The 19,620-nt window shown below is 39.6% G+C and overlaps 1 protein-coding gene across 3 annotated transcripts in view; it reads right to left on the bottom strand.

Moving 5' to 3' along the window:
- Window positions 1-5,303: 5,303 nt before the first annotated feature.
- UXS1 (UDP-glucuronate decarboxylase 1) overlaps window positions 5,304-19,620 on the bottom strand; it is a 94,306-nt gene continuing 79,989 nt past the window's right edge. For all 3 annotated transcript variants that reach the window (XM_074991208.1, XM_074991225.1, XM_074991216.1), the window contains 4 exons: window positions 16,519-16,579; window positions 12,283-12,340; window positions 8,066-8,169; window positions 5,304-6,141 (listed from right to left, as the gene is read on the bottom strand). In XM_074991208.1, coding sequence (XP_074847309.1) covers window positions 6,010-6,141; window positions 8,066-8,169; window positions 12,283-12,340; window positions 16,519-16,579 — 355 coding nt within the window. In that variant the 3' untranslated portion in view covers window positions 5,304-6,009. The remainder of the gene's footprint in view (window positions 6,142-8,065; window positions 8,170-12,282; window positions 12,341-16,518; window positions 16,580-19,620) is intronic.

The following is a 19,620-nucleotide window of genomic DNA, read 5'->3' as shown; positions in this document are numbered from 1 at the left end:
GCTCTTCCCCAGAGTAACACATGTTCTGCAGCTAGGGAAGCAGCAGGAGCTCCTGGAGCTACTTTTAAAGGGTTAAGTCTCGGGGTTGGGGTGGAGGCAGTTGGGGAGGGTTAAGCCTGGCAGTGGATTTGGGCTGTGGGAGGGAGGAAGCGGGGTTAAGCCTGGGGTGGGAGCAGGGGGTGGAGCTGAGGGGGCTGCACAGCCCTGCAGGGGGTTGAGCTGGAGCCACGCGAGGGGGAGGATATAAGCTGGAGCCGGGGCCACATGGGGTGGGGGAGAAGCAGGGCTGGGGGGAGAGGGATTTTGAGTTGCGCTTAACTCTCGTTAATACAAGTTAAGCACAACTCAAAATCACGCATTTCGACAGATTACTGTAGATCTGAAACAACCCCTCAGATTCTCTCCTGGAAGAAAGCAGGAGCAGCAGGGCTTCTGCCTGGAGCCTATGGGAAAAGCAGCATGAAATTTTTCTTGATTTGGCTGAGGGCATGCTCACGTCTCCCCCATTTTGGTGTCTGGGGTCCTCGGTCCCTTCTTTAGTGACTGCTGGAGTCTGACAGCCCATCAGATTGCCAGCAAATTATTCTCGAAAATAACCCACTGTTTTATTGCAGCTTGGAGGTTTCAGCTTCACTTCGGACTTAAAAGACACACGAAGAATGGCAACGCTATTGTTAACTGACTTTTATGGCATGTCTCTGCTTGGTGCACCTGGTATTGCAGTGAGCTGGGAGACATACAAAACAAAATGTCTGCAAATAACACAAGATCATCCATATTCAGATATGCAAAGACAGACATCCCTTCATTTACATAAAGTCTCCAGAATTCCTTACTCCCAGTTTTATTAGATACGTCTTCTTCCTTCCACTGGTGTTTCTTCCACAGCCGAACCAGAAGCTAGCTCAGGCTTCTCCGACAGCTCTCCCCACCCAACTGCTGAGGATGTGTGTATCACCACATAAGCACAGGGAGTCACACACAGCCCCACACCCTCTACTTCTGGCTTGAGCAAACTTTTTACATCAGGCCTCACTTTTTGTCCCTGCAATTAGCAGCCCCCCTCTCCCCCCAGCTGTCTAACGTAATCCAAACCAATGGAAATTTCATTTATGTTCACGTATATTTGAAAAAAAAAACAAACCAACCCTTTCAGCACATGTAAGAAAATATGCCTGTAGAAAAGCTTTGTTGATCAATATATAAATGTGAATACACATAAACAGTAACACACTTCAACATTTTTAATAAGATGGACACGTCTGACATGCAGCAGCTGATCGTGCTGCACTTCCTTATGAAATTTCACACCCCCCAGGGGGCCCATCCCCCACTTTGCACACTTGTACTCTAACTCAGAGGTGCCAGCTCTGTCAAGTCCTGAGTCACCAGCCTGAAATTACACCTGAATTTCAGTATTAACCATAAACAACATTGGGCCCTATAATGTTGATCTGAAACCACCATAAAGCCTCTAACCATCACAAAGCTACTACTTTTCAAGTCTACGTTACTGCATTACATAAGAACATAAGAACATAAGAATGGCCATACTGGGTCAGACCAAAGGTCCATCAAGCCCAGCATCCCATCTGCCGACGGTGGCCAATGCCAGGTGCCCCAGAGAAGGAGAACAGAAGACAAGTGATTTATCTCCTGCCATCCATCTCCTGCCCTTGTTATGAAGGCTAGGGCACCATACTTTATCCCTGGCTAATAGCCATTTATGGACCTGACCTGCAAAAATTTATCAAGCTCTTTTTTAAACCCTAATAGAGTCCTGGCCTTCACAGCCTCCTCGGGCAAGGAGTTCCACAGGTTGACTGTGCGCTGTGTGAAGAAAAATTTCCTTTTATTAGTTTTGAACCTACTACCCATCAATTTCATTTGGTGTCCCCTAGTTCTTGTATTATGGGAAAAGGTAAATAATTTTTCTATATTCACTTTCTCCACACCATTCATGATTTTATATACCTCTATCATATCGCCCCTCAATCGCCTCTTTTCCAAACTGAAAAGTCCCAGTCTCTCTAGCCTCTCCCCATATGGGACCCTTTCCAAGCCCCTAATCATCTTAGTCGCCCTTTTCTGAACCTTTTCTAATGCCAATATATCTTTTTTGAGGTGAGGAGACCACATCTGCACGCAGTACTCGAGATGTGGGCGTACCATAGTTTTATATAGGGGAAGTATGATATCTTTTGTCTTATTATCGATCCCTTTTTTAATAATTCCTAACATCCTATTTGCCTTACTAACTGCCGCTGCACACTGCGTGGATGTCTTCAGAGAACTATCCACTATAACTCCAAGATCCCTTTCCTGATCTGTCGTAGCTAAATTTGACCCCATCATGTAGTACGTGTAATTTGGGTTATTTTTTCCAACATGCATTACCTTACACTTACCCACATTAAATTTCATTTGCCATTTTGCTGCCCAATCACTCAGTTTGCTGAGATCTTTTTGTAGTTCTTCACAATCCCTTTTGCTTTTGACTGTCCTGAACAACTTGGTGTCATCTGCAAACTTTGCCACCTCACTGCTTACCTCATTTTCTAGATCATTGATGAACAAGTTGAACAGGATCGGTCCCAGGACTGAGCCCTGGGGAACACCACTAGTTACCCCCCTCCATTGTGAAAATTTACCATTTATTCCAACCCTTTGTTTTCTGTCTTTTAACCAATTCCCGATCCATGAAAGGACCTTTCCTCCTATCCCATGACCACCTAATTTACATAAAAGCCTTTGGTGTGGGACCGTGTCAAAGGCTTTCTGGAAATCTAGGTATATTATGTCCACTGGGTGCCCCTTGTCCGCATGTTTATTAACCCCTTCAAAGAATTCTAATAGATTAGACAGACACGACTTCCCTCTGCAGAAACCATGCTGACTTTTGCCCAACAATTCGTGCTCTTCTATGTGCCTTGCAATTTTACTCTTTACTAGTGTTTCTACTAATTTACCTGGTACTGATGTTAAACTTATCGGTCTATAATTGCCAGGATCTCCTCTAGAGCCTTTTTTAAATATTGGTGTTATATTGGCCGTCTTCCAGTCATTTGGTACCAAAGTCGATTTAAAGGATAGGTTACAAACCACTGTTAGTAACTCCGCAATTTCACATTTGAGTTCTTTCAGAACCCTTGGGTGAATGCCATCTGGTCCTGGAGACTTGTTACTATTCAGCTTATCAATTAATTCCAAAACCTCCTCTAATGTCACTTCAATCTGAGTGAGTTCCTCAGATTTGTCGCCTAAAAAGGCTGGCTCAGATTTAGGAACCTCTGTAACATCTTCAGCCGTGAAGACTGAAGCAAAGAAATCATTTAATCGCTCCGCAATGGCACTGTCTTCCTTGATCGCTCCTTTTATATCTTTATCATCCAAGGGCCCCACTGCTTTTTTAGCAGGCTTCCTGCTTCTAATGTATTTAAAAAACATTTTACTATTGTTTTTTGAATTTTTGGCTAGCTGTTCCTCAAACTCTTTTTTGGCTTTTCTTACTACATTATGACAGTTAATTTGGGAGTGTTTATGTTCCTTTCTATTTTCCTCACTAGGATTTGACTTCCACTTTTTAAAAGCTGCCCTTTTCTCTCTCACTGCCTTTTTAACATGGCTGTTTAGCCATGGTGGTTCTTTGTTAGGTCTCTTACTGTGTTTTTTTATTTGGGGTATACATTTAAGTTGGGCCTCTAGTATGGTGTCTTTAAACAGTTTCCATGCAGCTTCCAGGGATTTTAGTTTAATTACTCTACCTTTTAGTTTCTGTTTAACTAGCTTCCTCATTTTAGTGTAATTCCCCTTTTTGAAATTAAATGCCAGAGTGTTTGACCGCTGCGGTGTTCTTCCCAACACAGGAATATTAAAAGTTATTATATTGTGGTCACTATTTCCAAGCGGTCCAGTAACAGTTACCTCTTGGACCAGATCCTGCGTTCCAGTCAAGACTAGATCGAGAATCGACTCTCCCCTTGTGGGTTCCTGTACTAGCTGCTCCAAGAAGCAGTCATTTAAGGCATCAAGAAATTGAATCTCTGAATCCCGTCCTGAGGTGACATGCACCCAATCAATATGGGGATAATTGAAATCTCCTATTATTACTGTGTTTTTTATTTTGATAGCCTCTCTAATCTCCCTTAACATTTCAGCATCACTATCACTGTCCTGGTTAGGTGGTCGGTAATATATTCCTAATGCCATATTCATATTAGAGGAATGAATTGTTATCCATAATGATTCTATGGAACAATCTCAGATTCTGTTTCAGAGCAAGTGTGGAGAGTTTCATTTTGGCAGAGACAAGGGATTGAGCCACGTACCTTGAAAGCTAGAAGCCAGAGTTTATGGACTGAGCTAGAGAGATTGGTTCTGAAGCTGAGAGCTGTAATACATTATCTCTGTAGACAATGCACTGAGAACAATACTTAGCACATACTAGCTCGGTTACAGAAGCAAAACTACTCCTATAATTCTCATCCCTTATGAAGGGTGACAAGGTGGTGAGCAAATCTAAAAAAAGGGTCTTTGGGACTCATATTTAACAGCAAACCATTCAGAGCTCCTGTGGACATTCTTGAAAGAAGAGTTTTACCATTATTTCTTCTTCATTCTACATCATTCAGAAGCAGGCTTGTTAGTTTACAGTACCAAAAGAATGTCAGCTGTTGAGGGCTGGGCTCATAACCCTTATTTTTAAAGGTATTTGAGCATTCCTTTGCTCATTGTTGCAAAGCCTATGAGATTTAGACAGCCAAGGCTCTCAAAACTGACTTATGCCCTACTGACTTTCAATGAGACTTAGGCTTTGCAACTCTGAGCAGCAGAATGGCTAAACAGCTTTAAAAAAAAAATCTAGGCCTAAGCTTCCCAACAACAGACAACTGCAATAAGTGCAGATATCCAACAAGTGGAAGATGATAGGATTTAGGTTACTGTGATAAGATAATACAGATGTGTATTTTCTGGTAAAATCAATAGAAAGTTTTGTTTCTAAATCAAATGCATGAATTCTATGTTTTAAAGGTATCTTCCACTTTTGCCTTGTGACAATCTGGGTCTAATGCAAACAATGATATAATCCTTAATTATAACTAGCTGAGGTTCTTTTTTTTGTTACATGATCTTAGAACCCCTTCCCAAGAATCAGTTAAGATATGTGACTACTCGCAAAGTGAAAAATACACCATACGCCTTCAGAGATTACTTATTTTTATAACTAAGTATGACTATTTAAAAACTGAACATTTAAAATATGTATAGATAAAATGAACTAGAGAACTATTTTAATTGAAAAAGCCCCCAAACTCACAAGTAGAACTTTCCATATTTTATTAAAATAGCATATTCAATCACTGGTAACCAATAATACATTAACTTTTTTCCCAGAGTACACACAACACAGTAGTGATTTAAAATATTCTTATCCATGATAATCAATGAAAATAGTCCAAATTCAAGTGTGAAACTAAAACCAAACCTCTGAAAAAAACTTTGATTTAAAGAATACATAAAGCTCTCATACAGAATTCTTTTATACCCCTGTATAACAACTGCCAGTGTTTCACTAACCTGACAATACTGCTCACTTTTTCTCTTATGCATAGTATAACATCTCATTTATAGTACCCATTTTATAAATAAATTGGTATATCCCATCCCATCCCATTTATATTCATCTTCAGCTTCACAAAGAAACCAGTAAACAAAACTGTCAAAAGACAGTCACAACAAATGATCTCACGGCAAGATATAAAACTTGAAGATACTCAAAGATTTTTCTACTCTATTTTACATAAAAAGACAGATTTTAAAAAGTGCAAGGCAAGAGTTGCAGTTTTTTTTTTTTTATTTTTAGGCACATCCACTTCTTTAAAGCAAGCTTCAGAATGAAATTCCAGTTTCTTCTTCATGAGACCTGTTAAGTCTTTCTTTTTAAAAAAGAAAAAAAAATATATCCCATCAAAAGTAAAGTAGAGAATCTCCTGTCCAATATAACAGTTTTCAGTTGTGTCTTGTTCTTCCTTTTTTTATCCTTGCAGGTTTCGGTTTGGGGATATATTGATTATTTGCCTGATATTCGAGTTCTTTACGAAAGTAGTGAATTGCTTTATTTAAACCTTCTTCCAAAGGGACCTGTTTAAGAATGAGGAGATGGTTACATAAGATTAAGATTCTGCTTACTCTCATAATGGTGTATTATTGTGCCTGTCTTCTAAGAGGTGAAACCACTGCTTTGAAATCCTTTAATTCTTATCAAGAAAAAGACAGCACCATCTCATCTGCCTATACATTTCTAATGCTCCCATCACTGTTATATCCAGCTGTCATTCACTCAATTAAGAACCATCAATTTGGTTTGTAAATACCACATTTACTATCAGGCAGAAACAACTTACTTTATTATGCCCAAATGCAAACTTGAATGATTCCTTGTATGTTTGTAATCAACAGAAATTGAAAGAATGTTTTTGGCTTGTTTTGAATTATAATAAGAAAATACTCTAGATAAGCTGTAAAGTCTAACTGGGTTTAAAGTACCATACTTCCTTAAATTGGCCTACAATTATAACCAAAAAAAAACAAACACAAAAAACAAACAACACACTATTCTTGTAGTTTTAATCAGTTCATTTTACATTGATGGGCATACAATATTTAACTCCTTTTCCAAGTATAGTAATCTCTGTTCTTGCTTTTGCCACCAACGTGCATTCACACATTGATGGCCCTTTAGCAATGAGTACATTAATCACCCATGCATATCTCTAATACACTACCCACCCTTATTCACCACTGGCAAGAACACAAAGGCCTACATCCCATTAAAGTTGATAGAAATGATCTCCTGCCACTGTGCCAGTTTTTAAAACAAATTAGGTTCTGAATACCTCAGACACACAGGAGAAGAGGGATTTCATTGCATTAACAATTTAAAAAAAAAATCAGGATTCCTACCTACATGTGCCTCACATGAAACATGTCATACTGATGAAGAGGAGTAACTGGCCTAAGAATGGTAAACTAAGCCCTTGTCCCCAACTGTAGATGGGGAAGAGTTCCCTTTATAATAGTCAAGCTCTTGCTTTCAGCTATGTTCAGCATATGTACGAGTGACACATAACCAGGAAGGTTTGGGTGTTCCATCACTAGAATCATTAGCAATCACAGACATACTTTACATCCCAGAGATTAAATCTTAAGAAAATACCAAATCTTTATGCCAGCATCATGTAACTATTAGATAAATTTCCAGAGTCTTATGGGGATTCCAGGGGGACTGAGCCATGGAAGGTTGAAGGGTTGGTAGCCATTAATGGTGAACCTACTCTAGAGCTAGTATCTGTTTTCCAGCAGCATTATTGCTGGAAAACTCATTTAAATATGAAGTTCTAGTGAAATCAAGGTTTAAGGTTCAAGATCAAGTTGCAACCCTTGTCTTGGCCATTTAAGTGATGCTCTGTAGTGTGGCCAGCCGGTGTGGTAATGTGGGAAGACAGGCATATGAGGGACTATTACCTTGGTAAAAGTGACAAGTATCAGAGGGGTAGCCATGTTAGTCTGTGCTCACAGAAACAATGAGAAGTCCTGTGGCACACCAAAGACTAAGACTTTTCTTCTTTGGAGCATAAGTGCTCATTGCCAAAGACCTACTTCATCAGATGAATGTGGGTCTTTGCTCATGAAAGCCTATGTTCCAAAAAATCTGTCAGGGTATAAGGTGCCACAGGACTTCTCATTGCTTTTGGTAACAGTGGTTATACAAATGAGGGTAATTTTATTTACAAAGCTTTGTCACTTATTTCATAGGTTCATGAATTTTAAGACTGGGGCTCTGTTATCTAGTTTGACCTCCTGCATGACACAGGTTACAGAACTTCCCCCAAATACACATGTAAGACTCAAGGTATTTTATAAACGTTACAATACTTTCCTTCACTTCCTGAAGTTCTTTAAAATGTTCTAATAACTGCAGGATACCTTCTTTTATAAAGGCAAGATAACCATCATAAAACTCCAAGCTTTACAGACAATACACTATTAATCTAGCTTTACATACCACAGGTTCCCAACCCAGCAATAATTTGGCTTTCTTGATGTCAGGCTTTCTTTTCTGCGGGTCATCTTGAGCTTCTGAGAGAAACTGGATTTCGCTTGCACTCCCTGTTGAATACAATACAGCATGTTATTATCCTTTGCCTGCTATGTTTTCAACTTACACATTTCCCAGCAGTGGCAAGATATCCCCTTAAACCTATTTGGACCATTCCCAATTTTCTCCATCCTCAAAAGCACCTCATGCCGACATGACTCTTGTTCCAGAAAAGGTGGGATGAACCCATCCAGAAGTGGAATTATAAAGTGACTCAAAAAATAACCCTCTCTTCCCCAGTATTATCCTTTCCTTCTGTGTGTGTCGTGAAGAACCACGCCTGAGTTTTGTATTCGGATCACATCATGGTTAGCATATTGACGTAACTTACTATACAATACCCAAACATTCTGCTTTGTTGTATACAAATGTCTGACTTTAAAAAATTATGGGCAGAGAAAAACAAAGCTAGAGCAGCAAACAAACAACTTATTTTGTCTATTATAAAGTCTAGTGGCACTGTAGCATAAACATAAGCACAACCAAACAAGGTCAGACCAATGGTCCATTTAGCCTAGTATCCTGTCTGCTGATAGCGGTCAGTGTGTTCCAACATGAGAGGACGCTATGTCCAAGACTGGAGCATTGAGGAGCTGGGCAAAATAGAGGATTCAATAATGCTGAAAAGGCAGTGTGCTCAAGCGCAGGAGCACTGGGGTGAGAGAGAGGGAGTGCCGTGTATTCTTCAGCATCCCCTCTGGCCAAGTGAAATGGAGGCACTGATGGGTGCTGGAACAAATCACATTGAGCCTCCAGTGGCTACAGTTGGTATATAAGGGAAGAAAGACTTAACGTGACATGAAACTTTTGAAGGTAGTAGAGAGAGAAATGCATAGAGAAAATGTGAGAAGGATTCCTGGATATATCCACACTAATGACATTTGAATTTTAGCTCAGCGTATGACAGAGTTCATTCACACTCAGCTCAGTTTAGACTTTTCTGAAGAATTGCGTTAGAGAAAGAGCTGGTGTGTGGGTGTCATACCAAACGTTTAGGCCATGGCTACACTAGAACCCGCCTTTTGAAAGGGGTACACTAATGAGTCACTTCGGCAGATGCTAATGAGGCACTACCATGAATATGCAGCACCTAATTAGCATAATGGCAGCTGCATGCATTTCAAAAGTGCTGCTTTCAGAACACAAACTGCCTGCGTAGATAGGTGCCTTTCAAAAGGACTCCTGGACTTTGAAAGCCCCTGCTTCCCACCTGGTTTTGGGAAGAAGGGGCTTTCCAAGTTTGGGGATCCTTTTAAAAGGTCCCTGTCCACATGAACAGTGTGCGTTTTGAAAGCGGCACTTTTGAAACACACGCGGCAATCGTTATGCTAATTAGGTGCTGCATATTCATGGCAGTGCCTCATTAGCATTTGCCAAAGTGGCTTATTAGCATACCTCTTTTGAAAGGCGGGGGCTTGTGTGGCCATGGCCTTAGTTAGTATAGTCATAACATCTCTCTCTCTTATTGCTGCCAGCGTACCTGCCAGGGATCATCTTACATTTTCTATTTTTAAAAGGAGAAAATCCATGCATAGTACTATATGAAATCTACCTTGGGTCAGACCAGAACGGAGACCTAGCTGGTAGTCCCATTCAGGATGGGCACAAATGGTGCTGCCCTTCCAATTCCTATTTCTTTATGTTTTTTTGCTAAGTTTATTGTAGGGAGAAAAAGTAATAAATATACATCTGTTTCTCCCTGGAAGAAAAGGTAACATGCAGGAAGAATATAACAGACTGCATTCACAAATGAACTTGTTAACTCACAAGAACTATATGTTAGTTACCAGGATTTGAGAAACTACCATAAGAAAATAAACCTTTTGTTCATATAGTTTTATCCATCACTGGAAATCTGAACCAAATTCTAAATTTTAGCCTAAGGCTACGTCTACACTATGAGATAAATTCAAATTTATGGCAGTAAGCTTGATATCAAAACTTCACTGTCTTGACTGTAAATACTATTAGCTCGATTCACGGAGTGCTAATAGCGACATCACAACATCGTCAAAACCCAGCTGGGTATAGCATCAAGTTCAAATTTAAAAGTCCAAATGAAGGCCAATGTGAAAACATAGTGTCTTAAAATTAATTCATTAGCCTCCAGAGGTGTCCCGTATGTATCCCAAAATGCCCGAGTGCTCCGCTTTCGCTGCTTCCATCTCTGCTGTTCTACAGGTGTGCAGGAATTAGGTAACAGGAAGCCCATGAATTTGAATTCAGCACCGGGAAGCCCATGGCTGTGGGGTCATGCCTTTATTCTCTCTTTGCTATCAGTGCTGTGAGCGTATCTACCCATTCAAAATAGCCTCAACACAGATTTCATGGTTGTGTGTGTCTACTTCAGCAACCTGAGCACTTGGATTTTTTTCTGCGCTGGCGGCAGCCCCTGCCTTGCCGCACCACATGGCAGCTAGGCTATTGTGAGGGGATCATGTATGAAAGAGAGGTTGAGAAACTTCTTTTCTTTGTGCTATACACTTGTGCAGGGGCCCCCACATCCTCCACCACAGACGCCACACAGTCGGGGTCTTTCCCATGCTCAACCCCATCCCATGGCTAGCCCCCAACCCAATAAGAGGACATGCCTGCTGTTCAATGCAGACCATCCTGCCAGGCAGCACCATATCCTGGATTGCACATGGTGAGGGGTCCAAGGGTGGGAAAGATTTCTGGGGCCTGCTGTCACCAGGGGGACCATTTCAACTGTCTCTGCAGCCACAGACCCCACATCCCCCACTGCTGAAAAATATTTTTGGGGACTTGCAGCTGTCATGGGGTTCTTTCAACTGGTTCTGCAAGCATGGTCTGCACACACACCCTGAACAAAAAGATTTTCAGGGAGCAATTTCAGCTGGCCCACCATCCTCCAATCCACCCAAACCTGACCCCCCTCCATGGGATGAGGCGGGGTCTGGCACCCTGACAGTCAGTCAGTGCTGGCCACCTTTCCTGAGCACCATCGCTGTTGAAATTTGGTGAGCCCCATCCCCCGTCTTGGACAACTCTGTGTAGTGTAGTAGGATGCCAAAAATCTTTTTTCCTAAGCTTTTCTATCCTCCTTCTTAATGCTTTGGCCCACTTAACACAGGGAAAAGTGGGTGAAAGGTCAGTTGAGAAGACACAGACACCTTGCTGCACTTTAAGCCCATTAAGGACACCTTCTGCTTTTGTACAAATTTGATATTTTGTTATGAAAGTAAGAGATTTCAATCTCATCCCATTTTGGAAGCCCAAAATCTTTTTCCTAACCCCCTTAACACAGGGAAGTGTGGGTGGCGGGCCAGTTGAGAAGACAGAGTGCTGGGTGATCCCAGGCCGCAGAAGCTGTGTGAAGGACTGGAAAGCCAAAAGTCCTGCCTCAAAAATATCTTTCTTCATGCTTTGCATTGTTCCTGTATTATTTTCAGGGATCACATGTAATCACAGGAGGTGGGGACAGTGGCTGGAGGGTCAGTTGAGAAGAATCAGACACCTGCTGCTTTTTGTAAAATCTTCGATAACTCAGTTACACATACAGTTATAAAAGACAAGTCAGTTGTAGAAGCAAGAGATTTCATTTAATTTGGTGATCTGTGCTGATGCCCCACTTTTCTTTCCTTCCTCCTGGAAAAATGGCCATTTACTTTCCATGGCTGGGGAATGAGGGCAATGCAATGTGGGAAGATGACATCACATGCCCACAACCACTTGTGGGGCTTTTTTTTTCCCCATGCTGCATCAGCGAAAATACCCAGAACGCTATGGCACTGAGGGAATTGTGGGATAGGTTCTCACAATGCACTGCTGCAGCAGTTGATGTTTGGTGATTGAGTGTTCAGCAATAAATTGACTTTGCGTGAAGCCTGTGGGGAGGCGAGCATACTCCAATTGAAATTTATAAAACACAGCATCATAAAATCGATTTTAATAAATTTAAATTTATCTTAGAGTGCAGATGTGTCCTAATATTTAATTACAAAAGTCAGCAGACAGCTAAATGTCCTTATTAAAAATGCTATTTAGAAACCGAAAGTAACAGATTCAATTAGCTTTATGTATTGCACATACGTTAATGAAGCAATTATTAACTGATAACACAAGCACTATGAGGTTCCCCGAGAATTACCTGTCATACTTACCAACAAGTTTTTTAATTAATTGGGCAAATTCTAGGATACTGTGCTCTTCTGGGTTCCCCTATAAAGGAAGTAGATACAGGTTACAAGAGAAATCACAGCACATCTCTCAATGTGTATTTTGTGATTTGTCATGAGTCACTAAGTGAATGGTAACCAAATACATAAATGAATGAAAATTCATAGATTATAAAGCCAGAAAGATCTGACCTCCTGTGTAACAGGTCATAAAACTGCCTCAAAATAATTCCTGTTTGAATGAGACACCATTTTTGAAGAGATGTTTGAACTTGATTTGAAAATTGTCAGGTATAGAAAACCAACCAACAAATTTGGTAAAATGTTTCAATGGGTAGTTATCCTCAAAGGGGCTCTACAGCTTAATTCTACTTGGAACAGACATTATATACTGTTTTTTTAAAAGATGTGGGGGGATAAGACAAAATTTGTTTATAGATGGCTCTCATTACTTTTCAAAGACAGATCAAAATGCATTTTCTAGAGCAGGATTCTGAAAAGCCTTCAGTGGTAGGCTACCTCTTAGTGAAGTCAATGGAAGTTTTACCATTTCAGCACAGGTTGAACCTTTCTAGTCTGGCATCCTCAGGACGTGACTGGTGCTGAAACATGGGAGGTCAATATTATCTAGCAGCACTACCAATACTTTCACTGCTTACTGGGCTCTTAGAAGACATTTAGGGGTAAATTACAGCTAAATAACAGCACAGAACAGTGAGAGCCAGAACTGGGTGGCTGTAAACGAACTTTATGGGACCATGTGAAACTAGGCCACGCGCATCATAAGTGGACAACCTGATAACTAAAATCATGCTGGACTGCAGATGTTGCCAGACCAAAGGTTCAACCTGTAGCCGTGCAGTTAAGCCAACACAGTGCTCTTAAAAACACTGTTGCCACATTTATTTAGTCATCCAAAAAAGAAACGGTGAGTTGTCAAAGGTTTTAGGATATTTTTTAATTATCCATGTCCCCCTTTTTTTCATATGCTTAGCCTCATGAAATGTACATTTTGCTTTTCATGAGACTCTCAAGGGAAATACAGTCAGTTTTTCAAGAGCACACCTCAGCAATATACCATACACTTCTAAATTGCGGGCTGTGACCAGATAAACCACTGATATAAGTGCTTTAGAAACAGCCATTCATATTCCATTTCTCTTTCTGATATTTAAATAGCATTGTCATGAAACTGGGGTCACGTACAAGAACAAAAATACATGAAGTTTCTTGAGCAGAAGTAGGCTAATAAATTACAATAGTGTGTTGCAAATGGTTTCAGATTGAAGGAGGAAGCTGAATGACCAGAAGTGGAAAAAAATCACAGCAAAAAGCCCCACAGTTGTGTAGTTCATTCCCTTAAAATAGACTAGAGAATGTTTAAGCACATTTTTTTGGATTTCAGTCAATGAGAGTTCTGGGCAAGTATCCAAAATATTAGATGATCACAAGGGTCCCCAAAATTGCAGTGAGGCACATGGTCCCTCACATGGATGTAGAAAACCCTTTTGGTCCCCCCAAAAAAAATTTCATAGAGATCCAGCTATTTAGTCAACAAGATTCATCTGTCAGTGTACATCTCGCTCAAGGTTATACATCTCACTTAAGGCATTTGCATATAAGGTCAACTTTTAGAACGTAGTTAAGCCCTATTGATTCCAAAGGTTCTTCAGCATTTTGCTGAATCTGATCCATATATATTGTAAAGATGTGAGAATTTAGGACAGTATCCAAAAGAGACTAACTGGAACCAAACATTTTTTGTTTTAATTCCTCTACTCCTTCCCACTAATCATCAAAATAAACCAAGAAGCCAGCAACACTTATTTACACAGGTATCAGTTTCATATAATAATATCTATAAAGAACAAACTCTCACTTAGTCTCCCTCATCCCTCAGCAGATCCTACAACAGCAGTAGTGAAACACAGTGATTGTCTGAACCTCATGCAACAATCTCTACAAATTCAGCGGGTCAGGGTGCACCTACCTGGGCTTGGGGCTTCAGCCTACAGTGGGCCAATGGGTCTCTAATGAGGTTCAGCAAGGTATCAGTCCTGGATCAGATACTGTTCAATATTTCCATTAATGACTTGGATAATGAAGCAGAGAGTATGATTAAGGGTATGTCAACACAGCAGCCTTACGTCAAAATAAGCTTTCTGGAAGAAGCTATTCTGGAATAGATTATTTCGAAATAATGCTGCTACACACAAAAATTCATTTCTACACTCATAAAGCCTATTTCAAAATAGGTCCATTGGACACACTATGGCAATAGGCGCTACTCCCACTCTTAACAGCACCAATTTCGAAACAGCTATTTCAAAACAGGCACTATTCTTCATGGAATAAGGTTTATCAATTTCGAAATAAGCCAACCATTATTTCAAAATTATTCTGAAATAGTGGCTGCGTTGTGAAGGTGCTAGGACAGTTATTTTTGAAATAATGCTGTTATTTCAAAATAACTTTGCTGTGCAGACCTACCCTAAAAAATCTGCAGATGACACCAAGCTGCGAGGGGTTGTACACACTTTGGAAGTCAGTATTAGAATTCAAAATGATTTTGACAAATTGGAGAACTGGTCTGAATTCAATACAATGAAATTCAGTAAAGACAAATGCAAAATACTTCACTTAGGAAAGAAAAAATAAAAACAAATAAACAACTACAAAATGGGGAGATAACTGTTTAAGCAGTAGCACTGCTGAATAGGACCTGCCACGGGCAATCATAAACTGAACAAGTCAATAGCATGACACAGCTGCAAAAAAGGCTAATAATCAGAGGAGTAACAGGAGAGTCATAAGTAAAACATGACAGGTAAATATTTTGCTCTCCTTGGCACTGGTGATGCCTCAGGAGGAGTAACATGTCCCATTCTGGGTAGAAAGATGTGGACAAATTGAAGACAGTTTGGAAAGGAGCAGCAAAAATGATAAATGGCTTGAAAATCTGACAGATGAGGAACAGGTTAAAAAAAATGGACAATGTTTAACCTTGGCAAAGGAAGACTGAGTGAAAACCTGACAACAGACTTTGAAAATGTGAAGAGATATTATAAAGAGGCCTGTGAACAATTGTTCTGTGTGTCCACCAAAGTAGGTCAAGATGTAACAGACTTAATATACAGGAAAGGAGATTTAGGTTAGACGCAGTTCAGGAAGTTTTTCCGAATAAATATAACAAAGCTCTGGAATAGTGTTCCGAGGGAGTTGGTGAATCTCCATTACTGGACGGGTGGTCTAGCCACAGTACACAAGACTGAACTTGAAAAATTCTCAAGGTTCCTTCCAACTCAATGTTTCTATGATCTTGAGAAATGCATACAGCATTTCAAGTTACAGGACTACCACAGGAATAAATCGTGGCTGTAAAATACATGAACAACATGGAAAGAAAAACAGATTTGTAGTCCCACTGTAAATAAGGAAATAGCAAATGAGTATCTGGTAACAGTCAGGTATACAGATGCATATCTGATATGCAGATTTGGAGAAATGAAATATAAAGATATTTTTGTTATTCTCACCCTCCACCAAAGAAAAAATACTAATAAATGGAATATAGTAAAAATGTGATTAAAAAGGTTACTAGTTCTACACAGACTGACTTAAAAATATTTAATGTTTACACTAAGCTCTCGCTGACTGAGAGCAAAGTGTTTTCAACGTATAGAAATAAGGGTGTCTTCAGCTGCATTTCTTTCATGTCTTAAACTTCCTGTTCTCCCCACTTCCAATACAGTAGAACCCTGTTTATCTGATCCTCCATTAAGTGACTCGCTGTGTTAACTGGGCAATCCGCACACACAGCTCCAGAGGATGGTGGTCTCTCCTGTGGCTGCTAGATGGTGCTGCAGAACTGCAGCTTCCCATTCTCCAGTTTATCTGGATATTTTATGATCTGATCTGAGGACCAATGAGGGGTTTCGCTGTATCACATACTGAACACAAAAATCAGGTAAATTGAAACTGAAGACGTTTTCCAAAAGTCTCTTGTTCGTTAGACTGTGATCACATCTAAGGTTGAGGAGCCTGGCAAGTGCTATGCTAAACTCCTTATTTATACAGCAAATATAGGGGTTTTTGTGCACAATGGAAAGTATTTTCACTGCAGTTAATTCTTGCAAAAATTAAAGCCCAGTGACAAGCAAGAAAGCAAAAACTAGACAACGCTGAAATAAATGTAGTAGAAAAACAGAACTGCACACTTACCAGGTTAACAGGACTGCTGACATTGCTGTTCATTAAGGCCACCAACCCATTCACAAGATCACTGCAAAATGCAAAGAAGGGACTGAGTAGATATCCATTTCCCTTTAAAATGTCAATTTATTCAAAGATGTATGTCACTAGAAAGCAACTTAATGAGATGAAGAATGCAGAAATCAAATCCTGCAATTAAGAGGGATTTTTATGCATTTTGTAGATTTCAACTGGAAGTCCACACTTCATACTAACTAATAATTTGCCACCTGGTTAGCTCCATAGTTATTCATTTCAATAAATTAAAAACAGTGGAGGATTTGCTGTTAGTTTTGGATAATTTGCTGCAGTGAAAGCATTTACATTGGGGATTATATATTGCAGTTTCTTCACAGTTATATGAGAAACCAAACAAGAAATATTAATAGATTACCAAAACAATTAATACTTTATTATTTGCCCTGATCTCTAAGCCTCCCACTCATTTAAAATAAGGCCATTGCAAAATTTTCAGATGGATTGTAATAGATAGTCTGATAAAGGTGGAAAGAAGCAAGTACACTGCTTACCAACTTCTGTCCTTATTTTTCAGAAGCTTTACAAACAGTCTGTTAAAACAAGTTTACTTGATAAAAATTATTGTGTGGGGTTGTGCACAAAATCCTCCTGGGTCCAAGGGCTAGAATAATTAATATGAACAAGATATTTGCTCTCTTCTGCACTACACGTAAAAACTAGGTGCACCAACTTTTGGCCCTGATCTGTCATGAGGAGCAGCAGAAAGTGACTATAGTCTGCGATACAAATTTCTATACCATTTACTACATTATTGCAGAAGCTGTGGGTGGGTGGGGGGGCGTTAAGAAGTGTGTCAAAATGTAAAAGAAAACCTCCCCTCCCTTCTGACATTTTGGTTTAGCTGGCAAGTAATCCTGGAGATTGGAACGTGATGTTCAATATGCAATAAAAAAAAGGCTGCTGTACTCAGCCAGCTCCCTGCCCCACAGCCAGTCCCATAGCTGGGACTGCCAAGGTGCTGGCACTAAGTTACTAACATCTGTTCCTTCTGTGACAAGATCTGCGGCTCCAGAATCAGGCTGATCAGCCATCAACGGACTCACAAATAGGAGGGTGACCTGCAGATGTCCTGGTCATTAGTGATTGACTGTCAAGATGGGGCAGACTCAGTACCAGCAAGTAGCGGCACAAAAAAGCACTGTAAATCATTATAAATTGGATTTTTTTGTCCATTAAATAGGAATGCTTTCATCAGCTTTAATAAACTGAAGAAAAGATCATTTTGAAGTGTACTGTCACCAGTACTACTGAGGAACACAACAGTAAAGGTAGGAAGTCCTTTCCACTCCGCAGCAGGCTGTACTGCACCACAGCTGTGACAACACAGCCATATGCTTTGCTATAAATGCATTGTAATTCTGCTAAAATCACTCCTGACCACTGGTTCCAAATAAAAACTTGTGCTACATCATTTGGCAATTATGCACAGGAAACAATGTTGTTCAATGTGTTCTCTGAACCAGAAATAGCAATTGTTTATTATAAATCTGTATCTGAAAGATGTTTGTCTTATCTCATGTGCGAAGAATTTTTAAAATGATTTAAAAATGAATGTCATTAGCAAATGCTATTCAAGGAGGTTAGTCATACAGCTTTTACTCATGCAAAATGCCTGCATTGAAGACAATAGGATTTTACATCTAAAATTAGAGCTGTAGGATCAGGTGCTAGGTTGTCATATCTGTTAGAATCCTAAGTTTTAGAAGAGGGGATCTGTATTTTTGGAATAGTTGAGGTCATTTATACAGTGAAGCAGACTTTAATGTGTGTGTTGGGGAAGGGGTGGTGTGAAAAAAGAGGAACTGTCCTAAATATGAAGTATGATGCTGCAAAATAATAAATGAAGTCAGAGAAGTTGTGCCCTTTAAAATCTCTGATTTTAAATGACTGCTCAAGGTATATTTTTAGTAAAGTAAACTTTGCCTTATTAGAAGAGACCCAGTTTTGATCACACTGGTTTTCGACACCAAAGAAGTCTATTAACATAGAATGAGCAATCATAATACATGAAATATTACACTTTTGTCACTTTAAAATAAGGAAGGATTTTGTGTCTGCGTTAAAGGAGCTAAATCTAGTTTGTCTCTGATGTTCTAGGACAGCACTTTGAATAATACAAACCATCAGAAACCACGATGGGCTTGAATACAGCATGAAGGTAGTAGTGCAATACACATTAAATCATTACTTGCCACACTTACCCTCCACTGCTTCAGAGGAAAGTATAAAGCTATGAAGTCAAGTTTTGGAAGGCAGCTTTAAAGAGAAGCTGCCAAGGTAATAAACAATAGAGCTTCTTGTATCACTACAACAGGCTATCAAAACCAAATGCTTTAAGTGTCAACTCTGTTTGCATCCCTTATGCTTTACTTTTCTCCCTTTGTGAAATTAAACCAGACTGGGCAATTTCTGTCATACGTTTTCAATGCTGTTTAGAACAAATATGCAGGGGAATTATGTTTTCTATTGAAACATGGCATTTTAAAATTTCATGAAAGGAAGGAAGGCATATTAATGCATTTGCAATAACTTTCAAATAATAATTATAAAATTGTATCAAAATTCTTTTCAAAGGTCAGGAATACTATTTTTCAAGATTCTTTATGTCTTTAATATAGATCAGTTTATTTGGACTGAAGGGGAATCAGGTCTGTGACCTACAAATCAGGTTAACATGGAACAGCCAGACTTTTGAGGGCTACAGTTTTAAAGTAGTATTGTGTTTATTTCAGTTGACTTCTGTACCTTTTATAATGAGGTATTGTGCTTTGTAAAACAAAACAAACCTCAAACTCCATATTTTCCTGTTTGCATACAATAAAGATGTTTCAGGCATCTGTGCACTTGGCAGTAGGAAGTAAGAGTTAAAACTAGATGAGAATTCAAAAAGTCTGATGTATAACTAGTAGGGCAGAGTAGGGATTAATGTCGCATAATGTGGAAGTTACCGGAAATTCACCTATCCATCAAAGCTGATAAGACTTCTGCATGCGCTTAAAGTGAATCTCACAAATAGTTCTCCTTAAATCAATA

The sequence above is a fragment of the Carettochelys insculpta genome, chromosome 1 (genome assembly GCF_033958435.1).
Source record: "Carettochelys insculpta isolate YL-2023 chromosome 1, ASM3395843v1, whole genome shotgun sequence".
In the NCBI taxonomy this organism is placed as follows: domain Eukaryota; kingdom Metazoa; phylum Chordata; order Testudines; family Carettochelyidae; genus Carettochelys; species Carettochelys insculpta.
Note: the sequence above shows the minus strand (reverse complement) of the source record. Positions and strands in the feature narration are given on the sequence as shown.